General features: G+C 45.8%; 1 protein-coding gene across 1 annotated transcript; it reads left to right on the forward strand.

Annotated features, from left to right (window-relative positions):
* Positions 1-760: 760 nt before the first annotated feature.
* On the forward strand, positions 761-25,926 carry galr1a (galanin receptor 1a). The gene is made up of 4 exons (XM_072466968.1): positions 761-972; positions 1,178-1,835; positions 13,280-13,345; positions 24,293-25,926. The coding sequence occupies exons 2-4, from the start codon at positions 1,197-1,199 to the stop codon at positions 24,608-24,610; spliced, it is 1,023 nt and encodes a 340-aa protein (XP_072323069.1). The 5' UTR covers positions 761-972; positions 1,178-1,196; the 3' UTR covers positions 24,611-25,926.

A 25,926-nucleotide genomic window follows, 5' to 3' on the forward strand; every position in this document is an offset into this window, starting at 1 on the left:
GTGCTGTTAGGTAAATTGGACATTCTGAATTCTCCCTCTGTGTACCCGAACAGGCGCTGGAATGTGGCGACGAGGGGCTTTCCACAGTGACTTCATTGCAGTGTTAATGTAAGCCTACTTGTGACAATAATAAAGATGACTATTAGAATTAGAAGTTGCGTAGGGTGCTCTTTCCAAGAGCCGGTGCAGACTCGGCGGGCCGAATGGCCTCCTTCTGCACTGTAAATTCTATGATAATCTATGAAGTCTTTCAATTTTTTAGTGGTGACTACAATAGAAAGGGCGACAGTTAATTGGCTACAAAGCACATTCTGATGTCCTGAGGTCATGAAGGCGCTATGCAAATGCAAGTTGTCTGTAAATATCTACCCCCCCCCCCCCCAAATTGCATTCTATTTGACCCACAGAATTCCTCAATGGTGCACGCATCATTGTCAACTCCCTAAATCATATTAACAGCGGAGCTCTGCTAATATCACTTCTCTGGTGATGTTTTTCATTTGGAAAATGTGAGCAAACATATATATATATATAATGGACCTCATAAATCAGCAACAGCTCAGTAACTGTCAAACTTCCGATGATATTCCAATGAAGGGATTAATCCCCTCCCCAAGATAGCCCCCTGCCCGTCAATTTCACCGCAAGAACAGGCTGGCTTCGCAATTGGCCACTGGAGCAGTGTGTGTGTGTGTGTGTGAGTGTGTGTGGAGGCTGTGAGTTGGAGAGAGATGCCTGGGAGCGACGAGGTGGTAGAATGTGCAAGGCTCCAGTCAGCCAGGCAGAGTTTGCAATAAAGGGGAAGCCGGGAAGGCAAATCAGCCCCATCTGGGGGCAGGGGAAAGGGTTTTTGAGTGGAGGAAAAAAAAGTTGCCCGACTGGAGGGGAAAAGAAGGGGCAAGAGTTTGTCATTTAAAAAAAAAAGCTCACTGGAAGGAGATGGTTACGCAGACACCAGTCTGCAGTTAGCAAGTGAGTTAGATGCGAGGAATTAACACTGGGAGTCAAGATATACAGGAATGAAACTAAGTTTGGAAATGTGGGGTTGGTGAAGAAGTGGGAACAGGATTTGAAGGACAGTTGTGAATTAATCCATTACATTGCTCTAACTTTAAGGGGATTTTTAAAAACTTTGCAAAGTGTTGTAAATTGATGAGAATGTGTTTGCTGTTTGCAGTTAATCCCAGTTGGTCAGTATGGACGGGAATCAGAGCTTGGTGCAGAGCAATGAGACGGCAGCAGAGGAACAGCTTCAGATTAGCACCGACAGCTTCATTGTCCTCTTCATCTTCAGCCTGATCTTCTGCCTGGGGGTCCTGGGCAACTCGCTGGTCATTACCGTGCTGGCCCGGAGCAAACCCGGCAAAGCCCTGAGCACCACCAACATTTTCATCCTCAACCTGAGCATCGCCGACCTCTCCTACCTGCTCTTCTGCATCCCCTTCCAGGCAACCTACTACATCCTGCCGCGCTGGGTCTTCGGCGGCTTTCTCTGCAAGTTCGTCCACTACTTCTTCACCGTGTCGGTGCTGGTCAGCATCTTCACCCTGTCCGCCATGGCCGTGGACCGCTACATCGCCATCGTCCACTCCAGGAAGTCCTCCTGCATTCGGGTGTCCAGGAACGCCGTCCTCAGCATGCTCTTCATCTGGCTCCTCTCCCTGGCCATGGCTTCCCCCGCCGCCTACTACCACATGCTGGTCCGCAAGAAGGGCCAGGGTCCCTTCTGCTGGGAGAACTGGAGGGTCCTCACCCACCGGCAGGTCTACAAAGTGGCCACCTTCGTGGTGGGCTACCTGCTGCCCCTGCTCCTCATCTGCTACTGCTACGCCAAGGTAAGACCACCCAGAACAAAAGTTTCCCAAACAAAAAAAACCTTCCAATTCGGGCAAGGCTGGGTGAATTATTGCAATGATTCCAATGCAACCAGCAGAGTGACATCTTCTCTCCTTCTTGCACCCCGCCCCCCAGGATGAATTAGGAATCATCCTTAATTCCTGTTTGATGATCATTCCAAGGTACAGTGAGGGTTACAAAAACCCCTCCCCACCCCCTGCGTCGTGTCTAGTCCAACGCTGGATTCTGACTCATTGACAATCGTTTTTCTGGTTGCATTTTGTAAATTGAATTACACACACACACACAGCCAATTGCAACAGTTATGGGCAAAGCTGAGTTAAATTGACTTCAATCTCCTAGTCCTAACAAGATTTTAAGGCGCCCCCCCCTCCCCCGGATTATTGTCTAAATCCTGCCAATCGCTTGTTAGACAGCGACTATCAAATTGTCACTTTTGGCAAGGAGTCGTCCAGACTCGAAACGTGAGCTCCCTTCTCTCTCTCTCTCCACGGATGCTTGTCAGACCTGCTGGGATTGTTCAGCATTTTCTGATCCTTGTATCAAATTGTGACCGTTCGTTACGACTGGGTTGGTTGGCACTGTTCGAAAAACAACACTGCATCAACTGCTGTGATAGTTGTGAGTCCAAAGATGTGCAGGCTAGGTGGATTGGCCATGCTAAAATGGCCCCCTCGTGTCCAAAGGTGTGCAGGTAAGGTGGGGTTACGGGGATAGGATGGGCGAGTGGGCCTGGGTGGGGTTGCACTTTCAGAGGGTAGGTGCAGCTGGATGGGCAGAATAGCCTCCTTCTGCACTGTAGGGATTCTATGGTCTAATCCACACACACACACGGGCGATTAACCCTGGAACTCCCTCCCTAACTTCACCGCGGGTGTCCCCTAACCACATAGGTTCCAGAAGGCAGCATGCAAACTCCAGAACAATAAGGAACGGGCAATAAATGCTGCCCCTACCAGCCACACTCGCATTTCAGAAAAAGAAAATATTAAAAATGAAATCTCTGCTGCCGTATCTCGGTCAGGGCTGAAGCTCAACCCATTCATTTAAAAGCAGTAATTATCCAAAAGGTAATTTGATGGTAAATGCAAAATGGATTGACAGTTTCTGAAAGAAAATCACAATTTCTCCTCCCCCCCCAAAAAAAACCTATAAAGAATGGCTCGGTGCAATGAATTAACACATTGAATTGGGGCTGGGTGGCAGTGTTAGTTGTTTGGGAGAGATGCATGGAGGCTTGGTAGAGGGGGGGGGGGCGGAAGAATGTGGCAGATGGAATGAAGCATGAAGAGGGGAGGGCCATCCACTTTGGCAGGGGAGGGTTGGAGGGGCAAAGTGTTCTTGAAGGGTGAGGGGTCAGGAGTTGTTGATGCCCCAAGGGACCTAGGTGTTCTTGTCCATAAGTCACTACAAGCCAGCATGTGGGCGCAGCAAGCAATTAGAAAGGCAAGTGGTTTGTTAGCCTTCCTCGCAAGGGTACAGGATTAAAGATGTCTACCTCCAATGGAATAGAGCCTTGATGGGACCGCACCTGGGGTGTGTACAGTTTTGGTCTCCTTATCTAAGGAAGGATATAGTTACCATTGAGGGAGTGCAGCGAAGGTTCATCAGATTAACCCCTGGGATGCCGGGATTGGATTACGAGGAGAGATTGAGGCAACTTGACCTGTATTCTCTGGAGTTTTGAAGAGTGAGAGCAATCTGATTGAAACTTGCTAAATTCTCATGGGGTGTGGCAGAGTAAATGTGGACAGGATGTTCCCCCTGCCTTGGCTCTAGAACCAGGGGACACAGTCTCCGGATAAGGGAGAGGGCATTTAGGACTGAGATGAGGAATTTCTTCATTGAGCGTTTAGTGAATCTTTGGAATTCTCCATCCCAGAGGACTCTGGAAGCTCAATCACTGAGCATGCTCAAGACCGAAATCAATAGGTTTCTGGATACTAATAACATCGAGGGGTTTGGGGATAGTGAAGAAACAGGCAGAGAGGTAGCCATGATCTTACTGAATGGCAGAGCAAGCTCGATGGGCCGAATGGCCTGCTCCTGCTCCTATGTTCCTCAGAATATTTAAGTTTGCTTCCACCACACTCAGTCAGTGCATTCCAGATCCCAAATATTCACTGCTCAAAAGCTACGCTCCTCAAGTCACCTCAGCTTCCTTTGGCATTCGCCTGAAGACAAGTATCCCCTCTCAACCCTTGCGCTGATGGGTCTATCCATCCTGTCTGGACCCCTCATGATGTTGAACGCCTCAATCAGATCTCTCCTCCACGTTTTCTTGGGAGAGCAAACCCAGCTTCTCCAATCTATCCCCGTAACTGAAACCCCATACTCGCAGAACATAAGGACATAAGAGGTAAGAGCAGGGATAGGCCATTCCGCCCTTCTAGCCCGCCCCGCCGTTCACCAAGGTCACAGCTGATCTTCTACCTCAGCACTACGTCCCTGCACTATCCCCATATCCCTCGTTTTTAATATGTAGAAATCTTATCAATTTCTGTCTTGAACAGACTCAATGACACAGCCCTCTGGTTCAGAGAATTCCAAAGATTCACCGGCCTCTGAGTGAAGACATTCCTCCTCGCCTCAGGCCTGCACTTTCTTCTGACACTGTGTCCCCTGGTCCTGGACTCAGCAGCCAGGGGAAACGTCCCTCCTGCAACTACCCTGTCATGCCCTGTAAGAATTGTACACTCCCCGCTCGCACCCCCAACCCCCGGCACATTCTGAAACGGGAGGAGGATAAGTTTCCCGCCAGGTTCCCACTTGTCCCAACCTGGTTGCGATTTTACGCTGGGGCAGGAGGGCCGATGAGGGAAATCTATCCCTGCCCTAGTTAAGGTCCTTAAGCAAACACTTGAGGGCCTTTTCCCAAACCGCCTCAGTTTTTTAGGCTGGTGGGTGGTTGCCAGCTCAAGAGGGCGGGGGAAATGCTGAAACTGAACTCAGTGCAACCTCTGGTGGGAAGGATGGCGGAGCTGGTGTGCCTCCATCAGAAGCCCCCTTGTCCCATGGGTCCCCTTAGGGTCCAGTGACCTCCAGAACTCCCATTGCACCGCCTAACCCCGGAGACCCTGATCGCCCACACCCTGTCCCTCACAAGTCCTCAGGCCTTCCCTACCCTCCTCTTGATCCCTGCCACTTACCTGTCCTCTGGGTCCCAGCACTTAATTCCAGGCAGCGCACCGCAGTGCCTCTTCTGGCCACTGTAGTGCTGTTCCTGGATGACTGGAGAGTTGTTGTCCAATCTCTCCAAGGAAGTCCCGCTTTCTGCCAATCAATGCTTGTTAGAGTGTGAAGTGGCATGGGGCCTGCTGGACTTGGCAGCAATGCGTTTCCCGCCGATTCTTTGGATGGCGGACGCTGAGCACACACCATCCTGAAACTTCTAGCCTGCATATTTGAATGAGGCCACCTCTCATTTTTTTAAACTGCAGAGAATAAAGACCCAGTATATTTAATCTTTCCTCATAGGACAATCCCTCCATTCCAGGAATTAATTTAAGCGAGTATTTGTTGCACTCTCTCCATGGCAAGAATATCTTTCCTTTGGTGAGGAGACCAGAACTGCACACAATACTCCTGATGTGGTCTCACCAAGGCTCTATATAATTGTAGTCAGACCCCAAACTCAAATCCACTTGAAATAAAGGCCAACATACCATGTGACTCCTTAAAGGTTTGATGCATACTCACGTTTGCTCTCATGAGCAAGGGCACCCAAGTCCTCTGAAGTTCAATACATCACAGCCTCTCACCATTTCAGAAATACTCTGGATTTCTGTTTATCCTGCCATAGTTTTCCACATTTTAGTAATAATCTTTATTATTGTTACAAGTAGGCTTACATTAACACTGCAATGAGGTTACTGGGAAAAGCCCCTAGTCGCCACACTCCGGCACCTGTTCGGGAGGGAGAATTCAGAATGTCCAATTCACCTAACAAGCACGTCTTTCAGGACTTGTGGAAGAAAACCGGAGCACCCGGAGGAAACCCACGCAGGCACGGGGAGAACTTGCGGACTTTGCACAGGCAGTGACCCAAGCCAGGAATTGATCCCTGGCGCTGTGAAGCAACAGTGCTAACCACTGTGCCACTGTGTCGCCGGCCATTTATTCCATCTTCCAAATGTTTGCCCACTCACTTAGCCTCTCCAAATCCACCTAAAGCATCTTTGTATCCTTGTCAGTACACATAGGAAGGATAATCCAGGGAACTAGCAAGGATAATCCAGGGAACTACAGGCCAGTGAGCCTTACGTCAGTGGTAGGGAAATTACTGGAGAGAATTCTTCGAGACAGGATCTATTCCCATTTGGAAGCAAATGCACGTATTAGTGAGAGGCAGCATGGTTTTGTGAAGGGGGGGTCGTGTCTCACTAACTTGAAAGAGTCTTTTGAAGAGGTCACAAAGATGATTGATGCAGGTAGGGCATGGATGTTGTCTATATGGACTTCAGTAAGGCCTTTGACAAGGTCCCTCATGGTAGACTAGTACAAAAGATGAAGTCACACGGGATCAGGGGTGAGCTGGCAAGGTGGATACAGAACTGGCTAGGTCATAGAAGGCAGAGAGTAGCAATGGAAGGGTGCTTTTCTAATTGGAGGGCTGTTCAACAGGGATCAGTGCTGGGACCTTTGCTGTTCGTAGTATATATAAATGATTTGGAGGACAATGTAACTGGTCTGATTAGTAAGTTTGCAGACGCCACAAAGGTAGGTGGAATTGCGGATAGCAATGAGGACTGTCAGAGGATACAGCAGGATTTAGATTGTTTGGAGACTTGGGCGGAGAGATGGCAGATGGAGTTTAATCTGGACAAATGTGAGGTAATGCATTTTGGAAGGTCTAATGCAGGTAGGGAATATACAGTGAATGGTAGAACCCTCAAGAGTATTGAACGTCAGAGAGATCTAGGTGTACAGGTCCACAGGTCACTGAAAGGGACAACACAGGTGGAAAGGTAGTCAAGAAGGCATACGGCAGGCTTGCCTTCATTGGCTGGGGCATTGAGTATAAAAATTGGCAAGTCATGTTGCAGCTGTATAGAACCTTAGTTAGGCCACACTTGGAGTATAGTGTTCAATTCTGGTCGCCACACTACCGGAAGGATGTGGAGGCTTTAGAGAGGGTGCAGAAAAGACTTACCAGGATGTTGCCTGGTATGGAGGGCATTAGCTATGAGGAGTGGTTGAATAAACTCGGTTTGTTCTCACTGGAACGACGGAGGTTGAGGGGCGACCTGATAGAGGTCTACAAAATTATGAGGGGCATAGACAGGGTGGATAGTCAGAGGCTTTTCCCCAGGGTAGAGGAGTCAATTACTAGGGGGCATAGGTTTAAGGTGCAAGGGGCAAGGTTTAGAGGAGATATACAAGGCAAGTTTTTTACACAGAGGGTAGTGGGTGCCTGGAACTTGATACCGGAGGAGGTGGTGGAAGCAGGGACGATAGTGACATTTAAGGGGCATCTTGACAAATACATGAATAGGATGGGAATAGAGGGATACGGTTATAGAAGATTTTAGTTTAGACGGGCAGCATGGTCGGCACGGGCTTGGAGGGCCGAAGGGCCTGTTCCTGTGCTGTACTTTTCTTTGTTCTTTGCTCTTAGTTCTTTGTTCATGTGACGGTTTTGGGGGAGGAGAATACATTTCTCAGCCCTCATCCGGGCTGGTTGCATGGTTGTCCTACAAAGGGTCACCTGGTTCTAGCCAGTATGTGACCAACTAAAGTATCGCACCCATTAGGTTATAACCTCTGCACCATTTTTCCTTTATTTTCTTTGCTGCTTTGTTTTATTCCTCTCTCTTGATTCTCTTGTATTTCCTTTTCTTTGCTTTTGGGTGCCAGCTATTTAAGACCCTGCCATTTCCACCTCCTCTAGACCCATCTTTCAATTCCAGTAAGTAAAGTCACCACAAATACATGAATAGGATGGGAATAGAGGGATACGGACCCAGGAAGTGTAGAAGATTGTAGTTTAGACGGGCAGCATGGTCGACATGGGCTTGGAGGGCCGAAGGGCCTGTTCCTGTGCTGTACATTTCTTTGTTCTTTGTTCTTACTTTCACCTAGTTTTGTCTCATCTTCAAACTTAGAAATATTTCATTTCATCCCCAGATACAAATCATTGGTATAGGTTGTGAATAGCTGGTGTCCAAGCACTGATCCTTGTGGTTTCCCACCAGTCACAGTCTGTCAACCTGAAAATGACTCATTTATTAATTACTCCTCTCTGTGTTCTATCCATTAACCTGTTCTCAATCCGTGCCAGTATATTTTGTTTACTAGCCTCTTGTGTGGGACCTTATCGAAAGCTTCTAAAAATCTAAAATTACCACACTCCACTTATTCTCTATTCTGCTGGTTCCATGCTCAAAAAACGCCCAACAGATTTGTTGAATGTGATTTTCCTTTCATAAATCCATGTTGACTCTGCCTAATCCTACCACTGTTTTCTCAATGTCCTGTAATCACTTACTTTATTCTGGCTTCTTGTATTATTTTCCCTTCTACTGATGTCAAGCTAGCAGGTCTGTACTTTTTAGAATCCTCTCTGCCTTCTTCGCAACGCCTTCGCATCTTTGTGTGGTGGTCAGAATTGGACTCAATCCTCCAATTCAGGCTGAAATGTTGGATAGCATTTCAAGAATGTTTGGACAGTGAAAGTTTGAGAAACAATTTATTTATCTGGTTTGTGGATGTAGCTGCTGTTATTATAATCAGTCTTTCGTCAGCCCCAGGAAAAGGTTAGATCTGCAGGGTCTTGTGTGTATTTGTATGAAACAGGAAGGAGCCTGGTTTAGCTCAGTTGGCTGGTTCGCGATGCAGACCGAGGCCAGCAGCGTGGGTTCAATCCCCGTACCGGCTGAGGTTCTTCATGACGGTCCCACCTTCTCAACCTTATCCCTCGCCAGAGGTGTGGTGACCCTCAGGTTAAATCGCCACCAGTCAGCTCTCCCCCTCAGAAGGAGCCTCTGGGGCTGTGATGACATTTACATATGAAACAAACATTGGATTTGCTCAGTGATGGATGGATTCTCTCAAATTGAAGCTTGCTTACATCGGAAGCAATTGCCACTGCTGAGTGGGGAAAATTCAGAATTTAAATTGGCGGCATAGAATCATACAGCACTGAAGGAGTCCATTTGGCCCTCTCTGTGTGTGCTAGCTCACTGATTACATGTCTAATCAGTCCCTTTCCCTTACTCTTTCCCCATCGCCCTGCAACATTTTCCTTTTAAATAGAGATCTAAATCCCCTATGAAAGTTACTACTGAATCAGCTTTCATTGCCCTTTCAGGCAGTTCAATCCAGACCATAAAAAGTCACTCAGTAGAAATATTTATCTTTATCTTTCCCTGATCTTTTTTTTTCAGGGCCTGTGCTTTGTGGATACTGACCCTCCTGCCAGCAGCTTCTCCCTTTCCATACCATCAAAAAGGAGGAATTGTAGACAAAATTGTGTCTGCACCATATCCTATTGCTTATCTCAGATCACTAACACTGTAACTGTTAAGGTCTTGATTTAGCTTCAGATTTTAAATTGCTGGGGCACCATTGCTTTGCCAGATAAAGGGACAGGAGTAGTTCAATTGCTGCTTCGGTGCACACAGTCTACCTCAGAATGACAAATCTTCACACTTGCGTCAATCATCTGTGCCTGCGTTAATTAAACTCCTCGAGTCTATCTGCTCACCATATGCGAAAATCCTTTCAGGGTTTCTAGCCAATGCCATTTCATTGATTTACAGTGAAAAACATACTTCCGTTTTCTTCACCAGAACTCAACATTTTCGACCCAAAGCCTTAAATCTCTATGTAAACTAAATGGCACGAGCTTACATAAAACTGAGAACAGCATCCATTATATGAAGCTTGGTACACGCTAGAAGTTGCATGAAACATGTTAATTTTCTTTCTTTACATCGTGACATAGAAAATCAATAAATAATGTAAAACACACAAACAAAGTTCTTCTTGAAAAGAAAGCAAAATATTTATTTGCAACATTCTTGCTCGACATCACACAACAGTCGTCAAAATTGTTGAAGAAAATTCAGCATTCAGGATGGTGGCATTGTTTGCTTTTGAAAATCTACCAATGGCGATTTTATTTTAAAACCCACTCTGCACCAATTGTCAAAGCAATCCCTGCTCCTCTTGTCCTGCAGTTTAAACATTTTTTTAAATCGCAAATTCATGTTAAACAAATTCCAAACGCGACAGTTTCTAAGCAGGCGCAGGGTCAGGAAAATGGAATGGGAAGCGACAGGAATGAGGGAGGCCTGTGATGGGGTGACGGGAAGGAATGATGGAATGACAGAAGATTAGTGAGAACGAGACAAGAGACCCTGAGATCATGATGCAGGAGCAGAAGGGGGCCATCCACCCCATTGAGTCTGCTCTGCTATTCAATCAGATCACGACTGGTCTGATATAATCCTCAACTCCACTTTCCTGCCTTATCCTCATAACCCTTACTGATTAAAAATCTGTCTGTCTCCGCCTTGAGCACACTTAATGACCGAGCTCTCTGCGGTAAAGAATTCCACAGATTTACTACCCTCTGAGAGAAGAAATTCCTCCTCATCTCTGTGACCACTTATTCTGTGATCATGCTCTCAGAAGAGGAAACATGCTTCCCACAAGAGGAAACATCCTCTCAGCATCGACCCTGTCAAACCCCCTGAGAATTCGATCTGTCTCAATAAGATCGTCTCTCATTCTTCTAAACTCCAATGAGCCCAACCTACTCAACCTCTCCTTAATAGAAAATCCCTCCATAGCCAGGATCAACTGAGTGAACCTTATCTGGACTGCCTCCAATGCCAGTCTATCTTTCCTTAGATAAGGGGACCAAAACTATTCATACTATTCCAGGTGTGGTCTAACTAGTGCTAATTTGAGCAGGACGTCCTTATTTTTATACAGCATTCCCATTGAAATAAAGGCCAACATTCCATGTGTCTTCTCAATACCTGTTGAACTTGCATGCTGACTTTTGTGATTCATGCATGAGGATCCCCAAACCCTCTGTGCTGCAATTTTCTGCAGTCTTTTCCATTTAAATAATAGTCAGCTCCTTTATTCTTCCTACCAACGTGCATAACGCCACATTTTCCTACATTATATTCCATCTGCCAAATTTCACCCAACTCACCTAACCAGTCTCTATCCCTCTGTACACTTGGTAACATCCTCATCACTTGCTTTCCCACCTATTTTTGTGTCTTCCACAAACTTGGCAAAAATGCATTCACCTCCCTTGTCCAAGTCATTAATATATATTGTAACTAATTGTGGTCCCTGCAGATGAGGGCAGCATGGTAGCACAGTGGTTAGCGCAATTGCTTCACAGCTCCAGGATCCCAGGACTGATTCTCAGCTTGGGTCACTGTCTGCGCAGAGTCTGCACGTTCTCCCCGTGTCTGTGTGGATTTCCTCCGGGTGCTCCGGTTTCCTCCCACAGTCCAAAGGCGTGCGAGTTGGGTGGATTGGCCATGCTAAATTGCACTTAGTGTCCAAAAAGGTTAAGTGGGGTTGCTGGGTTGCAGGGATAGGGTAGAGATGTGGGCTTGGGTAGGGTGCTCTTTCTAAAGGCCAATGCAGACTCAATGGGCTGAATGGCCTCTTTCTGCATTGTAAATTCTATGATATACCTCCATGGCACTCCAGTAGTTACAGGTTGCCATCCTGAAAATGCCTCTCTTATTCCAACTCTCTATCTTCTATCAGTTAGCCAATCCTCTATCCATGCCAATATACCACTCCCAACACCATAGGCTCTTATCTTATTAAGTAACCTTTTGTGTGGTACCTTATCAAACGCTTTTTGAAAATCCAAGTACATTACATCTACTGGTTCCTCCTCATCTATCTTGTTCATTACCACCTCAAAGAATTCTAATAACTTTGCCAGGCACGATTTTCCCTTCATGAAGCCATGCTGACTCTGCTTGATTATATTGTGCATTTCTAAATGCTCCGTTATTGTATCCTTTATAATGGACTCTAACATTTTCCCAGTGACAGAAGTTAAGCTAACCGGCCCACAGTTACTTGTTTTTTGCTCTCCCTGCTTTTTTGAATAAAGATGTGACATTGGCAGTTTTCCAATCCTCTGGGACTTTTACAGAAGGATTCTTGGAAGATTACTACCAGTGCACCCACTATCTCTGTAGCCAATTCCTTTAATATCTGAGATTCAACCCATCTGGTCTTATCGGTCTTAAGCCCTGTTAGATTCCCGTGTACTTTTTCCTTCGTGATTGTTATTCGATTTATTTTCTTCACCCTGATTATTCAATATTTTTGGAATGGTAATATTGCTTTATACTGTGAAGACTGACGCAAAGTATTTGTTTAACTCCTCTGCCATTTCCTGGTTCCCCATTATAATTTCCCCAGTCTCATTCTCTCAGGGGCCTCTGTTTACTTTAGCTTCTCTCTTCCTTTTTATATGTTTAAAAAAGCGCTTGCTGTCCGTTTTTATTCAACTTGCTAGTTTACCCTCATCTTATCCCTCGTTATTAATATTAATTCTTTCCTTGACACCATTTCTCTCTCCCCAGAGGTCCGTGGAAACTCAATCATTGGTCATGTTCAAGACAGAATGCGAGTGATTTCTGAACACTCATGAATCAAGTGATATTGGGGTAGTGGGGAAAAATGACGTCGAGGTAGATGATCAGCCCGGTCATCTTGAATAGCAGATCGGGCTCGTTGGGCTGAATGGCCTACTCTTACTTATATTTCCTTACCTTACTTAAAAACTGTTATATTTTTAACATTGTCTATGTAGTGATCTCTGTATGTACATTTACATAAGGGGTTAATGTCTAATCAGTAGCACCAGATGATCACTAGAGGGCCGGACCAACAGGGGTATAAAAGAAACCACGTTGTGTGTCTCTCTCTCTCTTTTGGATGTACTGTGACCAGGACAGGAGTATCAGATTAGCTCAGATGGTTAGTGTAGTTACGCATAGTTACTGTAGTTAGATCTTGTTAACCTTATCACTAGTATCAATGTTAAAGTAAAGAACTCACGCAATTATTGTTATAGTTACTCAATAAACCTTTTGTTACTACTGGACGAGTTCGAGTCTTCTTCATCGAGATTCAGAAGACCTCATCAGTGACCAAGGTTTGAGTAACACATATTACACTCAGCAGTATATCAAAACACACAGAGAAGTGTTGTAAAAGATAATACAGGAGCGTAATAAAAGATGGTACCAGGAATGTAATGAAAGAGTCCTGTTCCAATAAAAGGTCACTAACCTGAAACTCCAGCTCTACATGTCTCTCTCCATGATGCCAGACATGCTGCCTTTATGTGCTTTTTGTTTGGGAAAACTAAGCAGTTGTCAACTTTTCAGAGATTTTATAATAATGCTTGTAATATTTTCAGGTGCTGAATCATTTACACAAAAAACTACGCAATATGTCGAAGAAATCAGAAACATCTAAGAAGAAGGTAAGCTGATTTCTTGATCCACCTCGATCTCTGCTCTCCTCCAACCTGGCCTCTTGCACATTCCTGACTAGAATTGCTCCACCATTGGGGCTGGGTCTTCAGCTCTCTAGGCTCTAAGCCCTAGGACTCCCTCTCGAACCCTTTCATCATCTTACCCTCTCTCCTTCTATGAGACTTTCCTACTTCTTTGACAAAGCTGAAATCTCCTGATGTGACACCATCGGATTTTCTTTGATAATACTCCTGTAAAGCACCCTGGAATGTATCACTACATTCCGTGGAATCCATAGATTCCCTCCAGTGCAGAAGGAGGCCATTCTGCTCATTTAGTCTACACCAAGCCTCTGAAAGAGCACCCTATCTAGGCCCACTCCCCCACCCTATCCCCATAACCCCAACAAACTGTACATCTTTGGATACTAAGGGACAACTTATCATAGCCAATCCATCTAACCTGCACATCAGATTAGAATCATGAGGGTGAGTAATGATGAAATAGCAGAGGTATCAATCATAATTTTCAAATCCAAAATTCTTTAATAGCAAACTTGTACTAAAGGGCGAGAGAGCGAATGTTACTCTCCAATTCAATAGGGGAAGTTGATGCACGAACACTTTCAAAAGATAAACTATCAAGAAGATTAACAAGGTCATGGACTTTAAGCTAAAGTGGAAACATGGATAAGGGGATTGCTAATGAACTGGAAGCAAAGAGGAGCATGTTTCTCAAATTGGTGGGACGTAGCCAATGACATTCCCTGGGTGGCTGTGTCAGTGTCCTTGTCTTTCAATTACCGTTTTGTAAATAGTTTACAGAGGGGAATTATGCAAATTATATCCTTAATTAACTAATGACACTAAATCAAGGATGCATGGCAAGATATGAGGAAAAATGCACGAGGTTCTGAGAGTTCGAGGCAGGTCAGGGTAGTGCAAAGATACGGGGCAAACTGATAAAATAGAAACTGGATGAGGCCATTTGGCCCCTCGAGCCTGCTCCGCCATTTAACAATATCTCATCTTCTTCTTCGGCGATCACTTGCTAACGAGCATGATTGTCCACCTAAGAAACTTTGTGTTACTAGTCATGTGGTCCACTGGTCCTTGCATGCCTCATGAGCCTGATCGTTAAGCCACAAAGAGAAAAAGGTTCATTAGAAAAAATGTAGGCCCCTTACAGTAGAAACGGGGAATTCATAATAGGGAACAAGGAAATGGCTGAGGAACTAAATTCATACTTTGCTTCTGTCTTCACAAAGGAAGACATGAATAATGTACCAGAAGTTCTGAGTTGCACAAGTTTTAGCGAGGAGCTGAAGGAAATTAGTATTAGTAGAGAAATGGTTTTGGGGAAATTAATGGGATTGAAGGCGGATAAATCTCCAGGGCCTGATAATCTTCATCACAGTACCTAAGGAAGTGGCCCTAGAAATAGTGCATCAAAGTTAGCTTGGATTTATGAAAGGGAAATCTACTAGAATTCTATGAAGATGTAACTAGTAGAGTTGACCAGGGAGAACTGGTGGATGTGGTTTATTTAGACTTTCAGAAGACTTTCAACAAGGTTTAAATAGCAGATTACAATGTAAAGTCAAAGTGCATGGGATTGTGCGTAGTGTCTTGAGACGGATAGAAAGCTGGTTAGCAGACAGGAAGCAAAACGTTGGAAAAAATGGGTCATTTTCCAATTGGCAGGCAGTGAATAGTGAGGTATCGCAGGATCTGTGCTAGGACCCCAACTATTCACATTGTATATTAATGATTTGGGCAAGGGAACTAAATGTAGTATCTCCAAATTTACAAATGATACAAAATTGGGTGGGAGGGTGAGCTGTGAGGAGGATGCAGAGATGCTTCAGCGGAATTTTGACAGGCCTAGTGAGTGGGCATATGCATGGCAGATGCAGTATATTGTGGAGATTAGGCGCTTCAGTAGCAAAAAATAGGAAGCTGGATTGTTATTTGAATGGGTGTAAATTGAGCGAGGTGGATACTCAGCGAAACCTTGGTGTCCTCATGCACCAGTCACTAATAGAAAGCGCGGAGGTACAGCAGACAGTAAGGAAGGCAAATGGTATGTTGGCCTTCATAGCGAGAGGGTTTGAGTCTAGGAATAGGGATGTTTTACTGCAATTATATCAGGCATTGGTGAGGCCACACCTGAAGCATTGTGTGCAGTTTTGGTGCCCTTATCTGAGAAAGGATGTTCTTGTTATGGAGGAAGTGCAGCAAATGTTTTCCAGGCTGATTCCTGGGATGGGGGGGAGGAAACAGTCAGATGAGGAGATACTAAATTGGTTCGGATTGTATTCATTGGAGTTTGGAATAGTGAGAGGGGATCTCACAGAAACTTCTAAAATTCTAACAGGATTAGGGCCTCGAGCTGGTGCTCTTGACTCCTTCAAGGACACTTTTTTTTATTCGTTCATGGGATGTGGGCATTTATTGCCTGGCCCTAATTGCCCTTGAGGGGACAGTTAAGAGTCAACCACATTGCTGTGGGTCTGGAGACACATGTAGGCCAGACCAGGTAAGGATGGCAGATTTCCTACCCTAAAGAATATTAGTGAATCAGGTGGGTTTTTACGGCAATCGACAATGGTGTCATGGTCATCATTAGACTTTTAATTCCAGATTTTTATTGAAAATCTGATTTTGGTTAGCCTGTACTCCCAGCTGATGTGGAGAATCTGCCTCAGACAGCGTTGATGATACCTCTCCAGGACCTCGAGGTGTGATCTTCTACCTCAACTCACCCTCCCTCACCAGTGTCATATCCCATAGTTCCCTTAGCACCCAGAAATCTAGCACTCTCTCTCTCTTGAATATACGCAACCACTGAGCGCCTACAGATCCCAGGTGGAGAATTTCTGAAGATTCACAACCCTTTGAGTGAAGAAATTTCTCCTCATCTCCGCTGTAAATAATGGCCAACCCCCTATTCTGAGATTGTCGTTCTGGTACTCTAGCTTCCCCAGGCTGGGGAACCACAATCTCAGCATCCACAGCAATTCATTGTAAAGAAAGGAGTATACTTTGGGAAATGAAAAAGGACAGGATAGGATGTAGAGGCAAAAAGCTTTAGATGCACAGATCGTCAAAAATCAAATCTGGTTAGAGGAAATAAAGCCTAAAGGGGACATGGAATTCAGGGTCTTCTCTCTTCATCTATGGAATTCCTTGCCCAGTGAAGCAGGTGAGGCTCCTTCATTAAATGTTTTTAAGATAAAGATAGATAGTTTTTTGAAGAATAAAGGGATTAAGGGTTATGGTGTTCGGGCCGGAAAGTGGAGCTGAGTCCACAAAAGATCAGCCATGATCTCATTGAATGGCGGAGCAGGCTCGCGGGGCCAGCTGGCCTACTCCTGCTCCTAGTTCTTATGTTCTTATCTGCCGACTTCAGGGCAGCACCTTGGTTGGTGATGGTAGGAACAAGCGCTCTTTTGATTCCATCATTGATTTCCATTGTCACAGGCAATTTAGATTTCTTGACATAGGTTGATCCAGTGTTTAGTTATACAGTATCTTCCTGTCTTTTACATGACTGTCTTGGCTGGTTTCAAGAGTTCCAGCTGTTGGATTTATGTTGTGCATCAGGTAGTTTTTGCTTCTTGCTTCAATGACAGATGTCAGCTCAGCTGAGCAGGTTGCAAGGCAATCTTTGTTGCGGGTTCTGCCTTTGCCAAATGTTGCTGCCGCTGTTTTGTGGATGATCAAACGCGGCGACATCCAAGCTTCATCAACGTCAGCATTTCCATTAGTCTTTGGTGGGTAGCGATTGCTCGAGAACAAATGTGAAGTTTGGTATTCAGCATCACTCTGGGCTGTGGTGGGTGCGGGTATGGAGAATGCTGGGCAGAACGTGTCTGCTCGTGACAATCAGGACAAATTGGTGCCAATGCCATCTTGGATGCCACTATGATATCTTGCGGCAATGTTTTCCTTGAAAGTCGGTGTTCATTCAGGACACCAAACTCAAGATTGCATTCGCAGGACCGAAGACAGTTGCATACCCGAGGATTGTCTGGAAGATGACGTAGCCGGAGCCAGACCCCCAAAGCTCCACTCCAAGGACCATAAGACATAGAAGCATAATTAGGCCACTCGGCCCATCACGTCTGCTCCGCCATTCAATCATTGTTTTTACAATTTAGCGTACGCAATTAATTTTTTCCAATTAAGGGGCAATTTAGCGTGCCCAATCCAGCTACCCTGCACATCTTTGGGTTGTGGGGGTGAGATCCACGCAAACACGAGGAGAATGTGCAAACCCCACACGGACAGTGACACGGGGCCGGGATCAAACCTGGGACCTCGGCACGTGAGGCAGCGGTGCTAACCACTGTGCCACCGTGCTGCCCTCCATCATTCAATCATGGCTGATATTTTTCTCATCCCCATTCTCCTGCCTTCTCCCCATAACCCCTGATCTCCTAATTAATCAAGAACCTATCTATCTTTGTCTTAAAGAAACTCAGTTATTTGGCCTCCACAGCCTTCTGCGGCAAACAGTTCCACAGATTCACCACCCTCTGGCTGAAGAAATTCCTCCTCATCTCTGTTTTAAATGATCGTCCCTTTAGTCTGAGATTGTGTCCTCTGGTTCTAATTTTTTCTGCAAGTGGAAACATCCTCTCCACGTCCACTCTATCCAGGCCTCGCAGTATCCTGTAAGTTTCAATAAGATCCCCCCTCATCCTTCTAAACTCCAATGAGTACAGCCCAGAGGCCTCAGCTGTTCCTCATATGACAAGCTCTTCATTCCAGGGATCATTCTTGTGAACTTCCTCTGTACAAGTGCACCATATGAAGCTATTGCATCTTCAATGGGTTTAATTTTCTGCACGACAACCATCTTATACACAGGTTAGGGGACTGCAACCAGGAGGTCTTGTGTCTTATTCAGAGGGCATTGTATACAGGAACATAGATACAATGGTAAATCTATAGAAGACATTGACATATGTTTGTATTTTCTTTCAGTACCCTTATAGAGAGGATATTGGACTCATGGGAACAATGCATCATGGCTTTACCAGGGTGGAATCAGATCATAGAAGTAATCATAGACTCCCTACAATGCAGGAGTAGGCCTTTCAACTGCTCCAGTCTGCCCAGTCCTCTGAAAGAACACCCTATCTAGGCCGACTCCCCTGCCTTGTCCCCATAACCCCACGTAACCTGCACATCTTTGAACACTCGTGGGCAATTTATCATGACCAATCCACCCAACCTGCACATCTTTGGACTGTGGGAAGAAACCCATGCAGACACGGGGGAGAACGTATGGAGTCCGCACAGACACCCAAGGTTGGAATTGAAACCAGATACCCGGCGCGGTGAGACAGCAGTGCTAACCACTGTGCAACCGTGCCACCATTGACATTTATGGAATGTTAAAAATCCAGGATTCTACTCACTGGAGTAGAAACTTCCAAACGGAAGTCTTGAAAATGCTGAATGAATTTGAGAGAATTAATAGTTGATGATTATTTTCAGTGGGTCGGCGAATGAGTAACCAGGAGCTGAGAATTAGTAATAACATAAATGGATGTTTCTCGTGCAAATGATAACTAGTCAATTTCTAAGTGGCTGTGGAGATGAGGCAATCATAATGTTTGAGGGAATTACATAAACACTTAAAAAAAATAACTTTCATTTACCCAGTGCTCTAGCCTGTCCTCAGCCACCACTTCATGAACAATGGATTACTTTTCAAATTTGTTTCAATTGTAAGTCCCAGCTTGCATACACGGCGCAACATAAGAGGCAAGCGAGTAAATGAATAATTCATTTCCATTTTGATGGTATTGGCTGGGTGAGGAATGCTAACTGAGAAATCAGGAGAACACAACGTCAGTTTAAAAATAGCGTCATGAAATGTCTCAACACCCACCTGGACAGATTTAGTATCTGCCTGAAAGTCAGCACTTCCAACGCTACAACGCTCTTATTACTCCTTGGCGATAAGGAGCATGGATATCGCTGAAAGGAGACATGTTCCGGAGCTTATCACCATGCTCTCATCAGGACAAATGCAAGAATGGCAAATTTCAAATGATCACGACAGTTTACACTTCACGAGAAAAGAAGCTGATCGGTTGGCAAGTTGATTCTGATAGGCTGAGACTTTGCCACGGGGAAAGCAACGGGGAAACTGTAGGCTCCCCCAAGCTCCTTCACAGATGACTCAAGGCCTGAAGATATTCCTTTAGTTTGTAGAGAATGGGTCGCTGCATTTAAATGTATGTCACTCGTAGCGAGCGTAAATGTAAGGTGTATGTAAGCGGTAAAGCAAAAGCACACAATTGAGCAACGTCGTGTATGAATTTCAGTGTCAGCGCGATGCCAGGTACATAGGCTGTACGTCCCAGTGATTGGCTGATCGAATCAAACCGCATGTTCATTTGGTCCATCATGTGCAGCATACAAGGCTGTAGTCAACCAACCCAAACAAAATGTTGACTGTTAGCCTTGATTCTGCGATTGGGCAGCTCCTGCTGAACAACCCTGAGTGTGCTAATAGCTACACCAACCACTAATGTAAGATAATCACTTAAGTTTGTGACATGGCTCATTTACACTTCTAGAAGCAAGAGACTTGAATATGCAGGGACGCATTCTTGCAAGTAAGTTCAAGCCTTTATTCAAATTACTCAGGACTTGAAGCTTGCTGTGGAGTGGCGCCCCTCAATGGGAGTCTCCATCTGCACCCCCCCACCCCCACATCAGGGTTTTCTCTCCCCCTTCCCTAAAGGTCTTGAGCCCCCTTGCTAGGGCCTGCCAAATCTCTAGACATTTATGCAAGTCTGGGCTCCTCTTCTTTGGGGACTGACTGCAATATTAGCTTCAAATCACCCCGTGGTTTGTTACGAGGGGTCGGTCATGATCATCATTTGCCCCAAGTTGCTAGCTATCTTCCATCCCTCCACAGGTTCTCATCATCGAGTTGCCTTTGAATTTCAGGAAATAGTTTGATTTGTGCTGTTTATATGAATGAAATTTTTTTGCATTTCATTGGCGGTTATTGTTTAAATTTCCCACACAAGTGTACACGGCAGACTTTCATCTGTTTCCGTAGCGAGGCCTTCCCTGGAACGGGCTTGTAGCTTGAGGGGCGCCACTCCACAGCAAGCTGGCTGACCAGGAGTCTCTCCCTCTCTTACTGCCAGTCATTGCCGCATGTTGGAAGGATTTGCAGGTTGATGCTCAACCTGTTTGGCTGCATCAGGAACGCACCTTCGTTGTCTGCCAAGTTCTGGAGTGGGGCTGAGCTTCTGGCTCGGAGGCAGGGAAGCTACTCAATGAGGCGCAAGACCGTGTGTGTGTGTGTGTGTGTGTGTGTGTGTGTGCGTGTGTGTGCCGACTGACCACTAGGGGTCTCACTAGTATATAAGGTGAGTATTAAAGTCAGCTGACTTCAGAGGAAGCTGAAGAGAGAGGTTGCCTGTGCTGTCATTAATCCATTGTTTTGCATACAGTTTACCCACAGTTAATGTTAATTCATCAGTTTATAGCTTTAACTACAAGTGTTCTTGTAATAAATCAAGCCCTCTGACAAGAACACACAAAACCCACCTCTCATTTCATGAGGTAGACACCGTTTTAACAATCTCTCAGCCTCACCTCTCCAGTAAGGACACTATTTTTAAAAAATTGATATTCCGTTCTTGAAAGTGGCTAATGGTTCCCAGCAGTTTTTCAAGTTTAACATTTATAAAATGTATTTATTGTTCTTGATTTTCCTCACTTTCTTCTCTCTCTTTCTCTCTCAATCCAATTCTCCCTTAATTTAACTTCTGTATCCAATTTGACTCCAACCCACCCTATTCCCTTCTCTGCTCTTGATCCTTACCATATAATGGAAGGTCGACTGTTTGTCCAGTCATTCACAAGGTGCCCAAAGGTGATGTGAAATTAATTGGAGCTGTAGAAAAAGATTCAATTCATGGGGATGCAGGAAGTTCTGGGGAATTCTGTTTTAAGAGTTGCTGGGCGGGATTCTCTGATCCTGAGGCAAAGTGTTGATGCCGTCGGAAACGCTGTCGCGTTTCTCAACGGCGTCACCGCGGCCCCAGGATCATAAATTCTGGCCCCTACAGGGGGCTAGCAGGACGCTGGAGCAGTTCATGCCGCTCCAGCTGCTGATCCGGCCGTGGAATGGGCGCGGGGGGATGCGTGCATGCGCAGTGGGCCCGGTGCGAACCCGCGCATGCACAGTCCCAACAGCGCGATTTCCACGCATGCGCGGTGTCTCCCTTGTCCGCGCCGGCCCTGACCGAACATGAAATGAAAATCGCTTATTGTCACAAGTAGGCTTCAAATGAAGTTCCTGTGAAAAGCCCCTAGTCGCCACATTCCGGCACCTGTTCAGGGAGGCTGGTACGGGAATTGAACCGTGCTGCTGGCCTGCCTTGGTCTGCTTCCAAAGCCAGCGATTTAGCCCTGTGCTAAAGCGCAGGAGTACAGGCGCCGACGAGGAAGAAAGGTGGCCGGGAGGCAGAGAGGCCGGCCTGCCGATCGGTGGGTCCCGATCACGGGCCTGGCCCCGGACCTTTCAACGCTGAGATCCCGCCGGCTCAGAGCATGTTAGAACAGCGCCGGCGGGACTTGTTTTTTTTTTTACGGCTGCTCGACCTGGGCTGGAGAATCGTGGGGGCCGCTTAGAGCGGCCCCTGACCGGCTCCGTGCCAACCATGTCGGCGAGATGGTGCCGATTCTCAGCTCAGTGCAGAATCGCGTCCCGGTGTCAGGGCGTCGTGGCGTGATTTGCGCAGCCATCCGGCAATTCACCGGCCTGGCGCGGAGTTGGAGAATCCCGCCCGCTATTTTTGAAATGTAAATGGGGGAAAAAAAACAAGGCTTTGCCTTCATAGTCGAGTGCAATTTGGACCTTAATTAACATAATAATAATACTTTTTGCTTGATCTAAAATACAGCCTGGGCGCATTACTAATTTTGATGTGAAATATTATTCATGAACACACCAGCTTCTCCATAGCAGTTAACAGGCTGTGGATCAGAAGAAGTACTGAATAGCAATGTTTCCTTGGTTACACATTCTGTTCACAAGGCACTAATGGAAAGGTTCATTAAGTTATTTTAAAATGAAAAAGAAACCCTCCTTATAATAATCTTTATTGTCCCAAGAAGGCTTACATTAACACTGTGGCAAATATGATGTAGCTTTAACTGAAGAATCAGTTTCACTTTCAGCTTTATAGCAATGTATTTTAACTCACAAAAATATAATAGATAGGATGACATCCAGCACGCATTAAAGAATTTGGGAAGAGCTTCATGTTCCTGGCAGGAATTCTACTTGGTCTCTGGCTCTTGCTGTGACTGGAGATTTTGCTAAATCTGTGCTTTTTTTTCCTGCACGACATTCCGAGAAAGTAATTCCGAGACGGTAGCATTGTGGATAGCACAATTGCTTCACAGCTCTAGGGTCCCAGGTTTGATTCCGGCTTGGGTCACTGTCTGTGCTGAGTCTGCACATCCTCCTCGTGTGTGCGTGGGTTTTCTCCGGGTGCTCCGGTTTCCTCCCACAGTCAAAGGTGTGCAGGTTAGGTGGATTCGCCATGATAAATTGCCCTTAGTGTCCAAAATTGTCCTTAGTGTTGGGTGGGGTTGCTGGGTTACGGGGATAGGGTGGAGGTGTGGACCTTGGGTAGGGTGCTCTTTCCAAGAGCCGGTGCAGACTCGATGGGCCGAATGGCCTCCTTCTGCACTGTAAATTCTATGATCTATGATCTAAGCTTGCTTCTTCTTGCTGCCATTTTGTGCGCAGTTCATTAATGCTCTTGTTACCTCCAGACTGTAATGATATGTATAGTACCAGTGTAGCAAAGGGTTAGCATCTGAAACTATGTGTACGTCAAACACTAGATGGCGTTACTAATTCACTGTACATAAGACAGCATCTTTAGGAATTTTGGGAGAAGCTGAAGAGAACATGATGAGAGCAGAGTGAGAAATTGAATGTAGAAATATAGCTCAAGGTCAAGTCATAGTGTAGTTTAATAGTTAGATAGAATATTGATTGCTGTACCACAGATTCAGTATCATTAGGTTATTATCTGTAGCTCAGTAGAGTGTGCAAACTTCATTTAGTTTAGTAGTGTAAAATAAATGAGTTTTGATTCAAACTTTTTCAAACAAGGTTTGTATATTCTTTGTCAACACGACATATCCGGCTATCTTGGAGGTAAGGCAAGAAATATAATGTGGTACCAGGTTACTGCTGAAGTTATTCAGATAGATTAGTTAGAATCTAGCTAACAAAAAACTAGCACGTGACTCAGACTTTGAAGAACAGACTGTTTACAGACCTGCTACTGCAAAACACAGAAGAATGGTCACCTCACGCTTGCCTGCATTAAATTTCATCTGCCCCTTGTCTGCCCATTCCACCAACCTGTCTCTGCCCTTTTGAAATACGTTAGCCTCCTCCTCCTCATGTTTCACAATATTTCCAAGGTTTGTGTCATCCACAAATTTTGAAATTTCCGTGCAGCAAGCTTAAAGGGAACGCCTAGTGCCAGAAACGGGGCTGACACAACAAAAGACAAATTGGAGGGAGCGTTAGTCCCAAAATGCTCGATCAGACAAAGAGTGGTGCCAAGCCGCAGGAGACATTGGGACAAGTGATCAAAAACATGGTGACTATCACTTCATGGATGCTTCCTTTGTCCAGAGAAGGAGGGAGAGGTGGTGAGGATTAGGGAACGAATTCCAAGGCTCAGCGTCAAATTGTATCTGATTGTGCTCCTGTGAAACATCTTGGGACATTTTACTAGAATGTAAATGGTGAAGACAAGGCCACCAATGACATGGTAAAGGAAACAGAGGATGTCCAACAGTAAGGACTGAAAGTAACCACTGATTGATATCCAGTAACCAATGAATAACGCTTGTTTTAATTTTGTATCCTCCCCTATCCAGACTGCCCAGACGGTGCTGGTGGTGATCGTTGTCTTCTGCATTTCCTGGCTGCCAAATCACGTGATCAACCTGTGGACTGAGTTTGGGAGCTTCCCGCTCACCGACGCTTCCTTTGCCTTCAGGATAGCCGCCCACTGCCTGGCTTACAGCAACTCCTCCGTCAACCCCATCATTTACGCCTTCCTGTCGGAGAATTTCCGCAAGTCCTACCAGCAAGTGTTCAAATGTAAGGTCCGCACCACCTCCCCGCTGAACGACGCCAAGGAATATCGAACGCGGTCCGACGTGGTGCCAGCCACCAGCTGTACCAATGTGTGAGCAGTAAAACCGGGGTGCGGTGCGGCGAGTGAGATGGAAATATTGTAACATTCACCACACATGCATTTTATGTTAGCACGAAAAGTCTATTGACTGAATAGAGCCAAGGGCAGCAGATTGTTCTCGGGTGTGGCACCCGGCATTGAGGAATAAGCACGGGACTATGACAGTGTACAGCAGGATGTTGGCACAACACCCGAGTGTGATTCTGAACAAATTCTGCCCTGCAGTATCAGAAGCTTATCCGCAGGAAGAGAAGAGTTCATTGGGGCAGTCTCTGTAAACCGAGGTTCACGTATTACATTTGCTGTGAGAATACATTGGGCAACATTTTGCATCACGTAGAATTTCAAGTAAAAGGGTGCATCGCAGGGTTCAGCCACACTCTTCTCACCCCCGTTCTTGTGCATGTCCATAGATTGAAACACTGATTTATTCTTTCACAGGATGGGGATGTCTATGGCAAGGCCAGAATTTGTTCCCTGTCCCTAATTGCCCTTGAACCGGGTGGTCCCGGTTTAGAGGCAGTTCAGAGTCAACCTCGTTGCTGTGGGTCTCGAGTCTCTTGTTGGCCAGACTGGGTAAGGTCGGCAGATTTCCTCCCCCTAAAGGACACTAATGAACCAGATGGGTTTTTACAACAGTGGATGATAGTTGTCATGGTCACCATTACCGTGAAAAGATTTCAATTCCAGATTTTATTCTTTGAATTTACTCACAGAATTTACAGTGCAGAAGGAGGCCATTCGGCCCATCGAGTCTGCACCGGCCCTTGGAAAGAGCACATTACTTAAACCTCACGCCTCCACCCTATCCCATTAACCCAGTAACCCCACCTGATCTTCTGTTCACTAAGGGGCAATTTAGCGTGGCCAATCCACCTAACCTGCACATCTTTGGATTGTGGGAGGAAACCGGAGCACCCGGAGGAAACCCACGCAGACACGGGGAGAAAGTGTAAACTCCACAGAGGCAGTCGCCTGAGGCCGGATTTGAACCCGGGACCCTGGAGCTGTGAGGCAGCAGGGCTAATCACTGTGCCACAGTGCCACCCCATGTCCCCAGGTCAATAGCTTGTGCCTCTGGATTATGAGTCCGGTGACATTACCACCGGGCCACTGTCGCGTTAACCCACGATTGTCTGCACAACTGCGCATGTAAGGTTTTTGGTATTACCTGCCTTCAAGGGCCTTGCGCCTTTGCGAATGATGTCAATGAGCCAAGGATCAAGGCCATTGAAATCTTCAAATGGATGTGACCACGGCCAAATCCGATGCAAGAGTTTTGGTTTGTTTCCTTTGTCCTCTTTCATTTTC

The sequence above is a fragment of the Scyliorhinus torazame genome, chromosome 11 (assembly GCF_047496885.1).
Source record: "Scyliorhinus torazame isolate Kashiwa2021f chromosome 11, sScyTor2.1, whole genome shotgun sequence".
NCBI classification, from domain to species: domain Eukaryota; kingdom Metazoa; phylum Chordata; class Chondrichthyes; order Carcharhiniformes; family Scyliorhinidae; genus Scyliorhinus; species Scyliorhinus torazame.

What these genes read in the sequence shown, in the direction of transcription:
- galr1a (XM_072466968.1), top strand. Translation starts at nt 1,197, where the DNA reads ATGGACGGGAATCAGAGCTTGGTGCAGAGCAATGAGACGGCAGCAGAG. An exon ending in TCTGCTACTGCTACGCCAAG is followed by an intron (nt 1,836 to 13,279) that starts GTAAGACCACCC and finishes TAATATTTTCAG; the next exon opens with GTGCTGAATCATTTACACAA. An exon ending in CAGAAACATCTAAGAAGAAG is followed by an intron (nt 13,346 to 24,292) that starts GTAAGCTGATTT and finishes TCCCCTATCCAG; the next exon opens with ACTGCCCAGACGGTGCTGGT.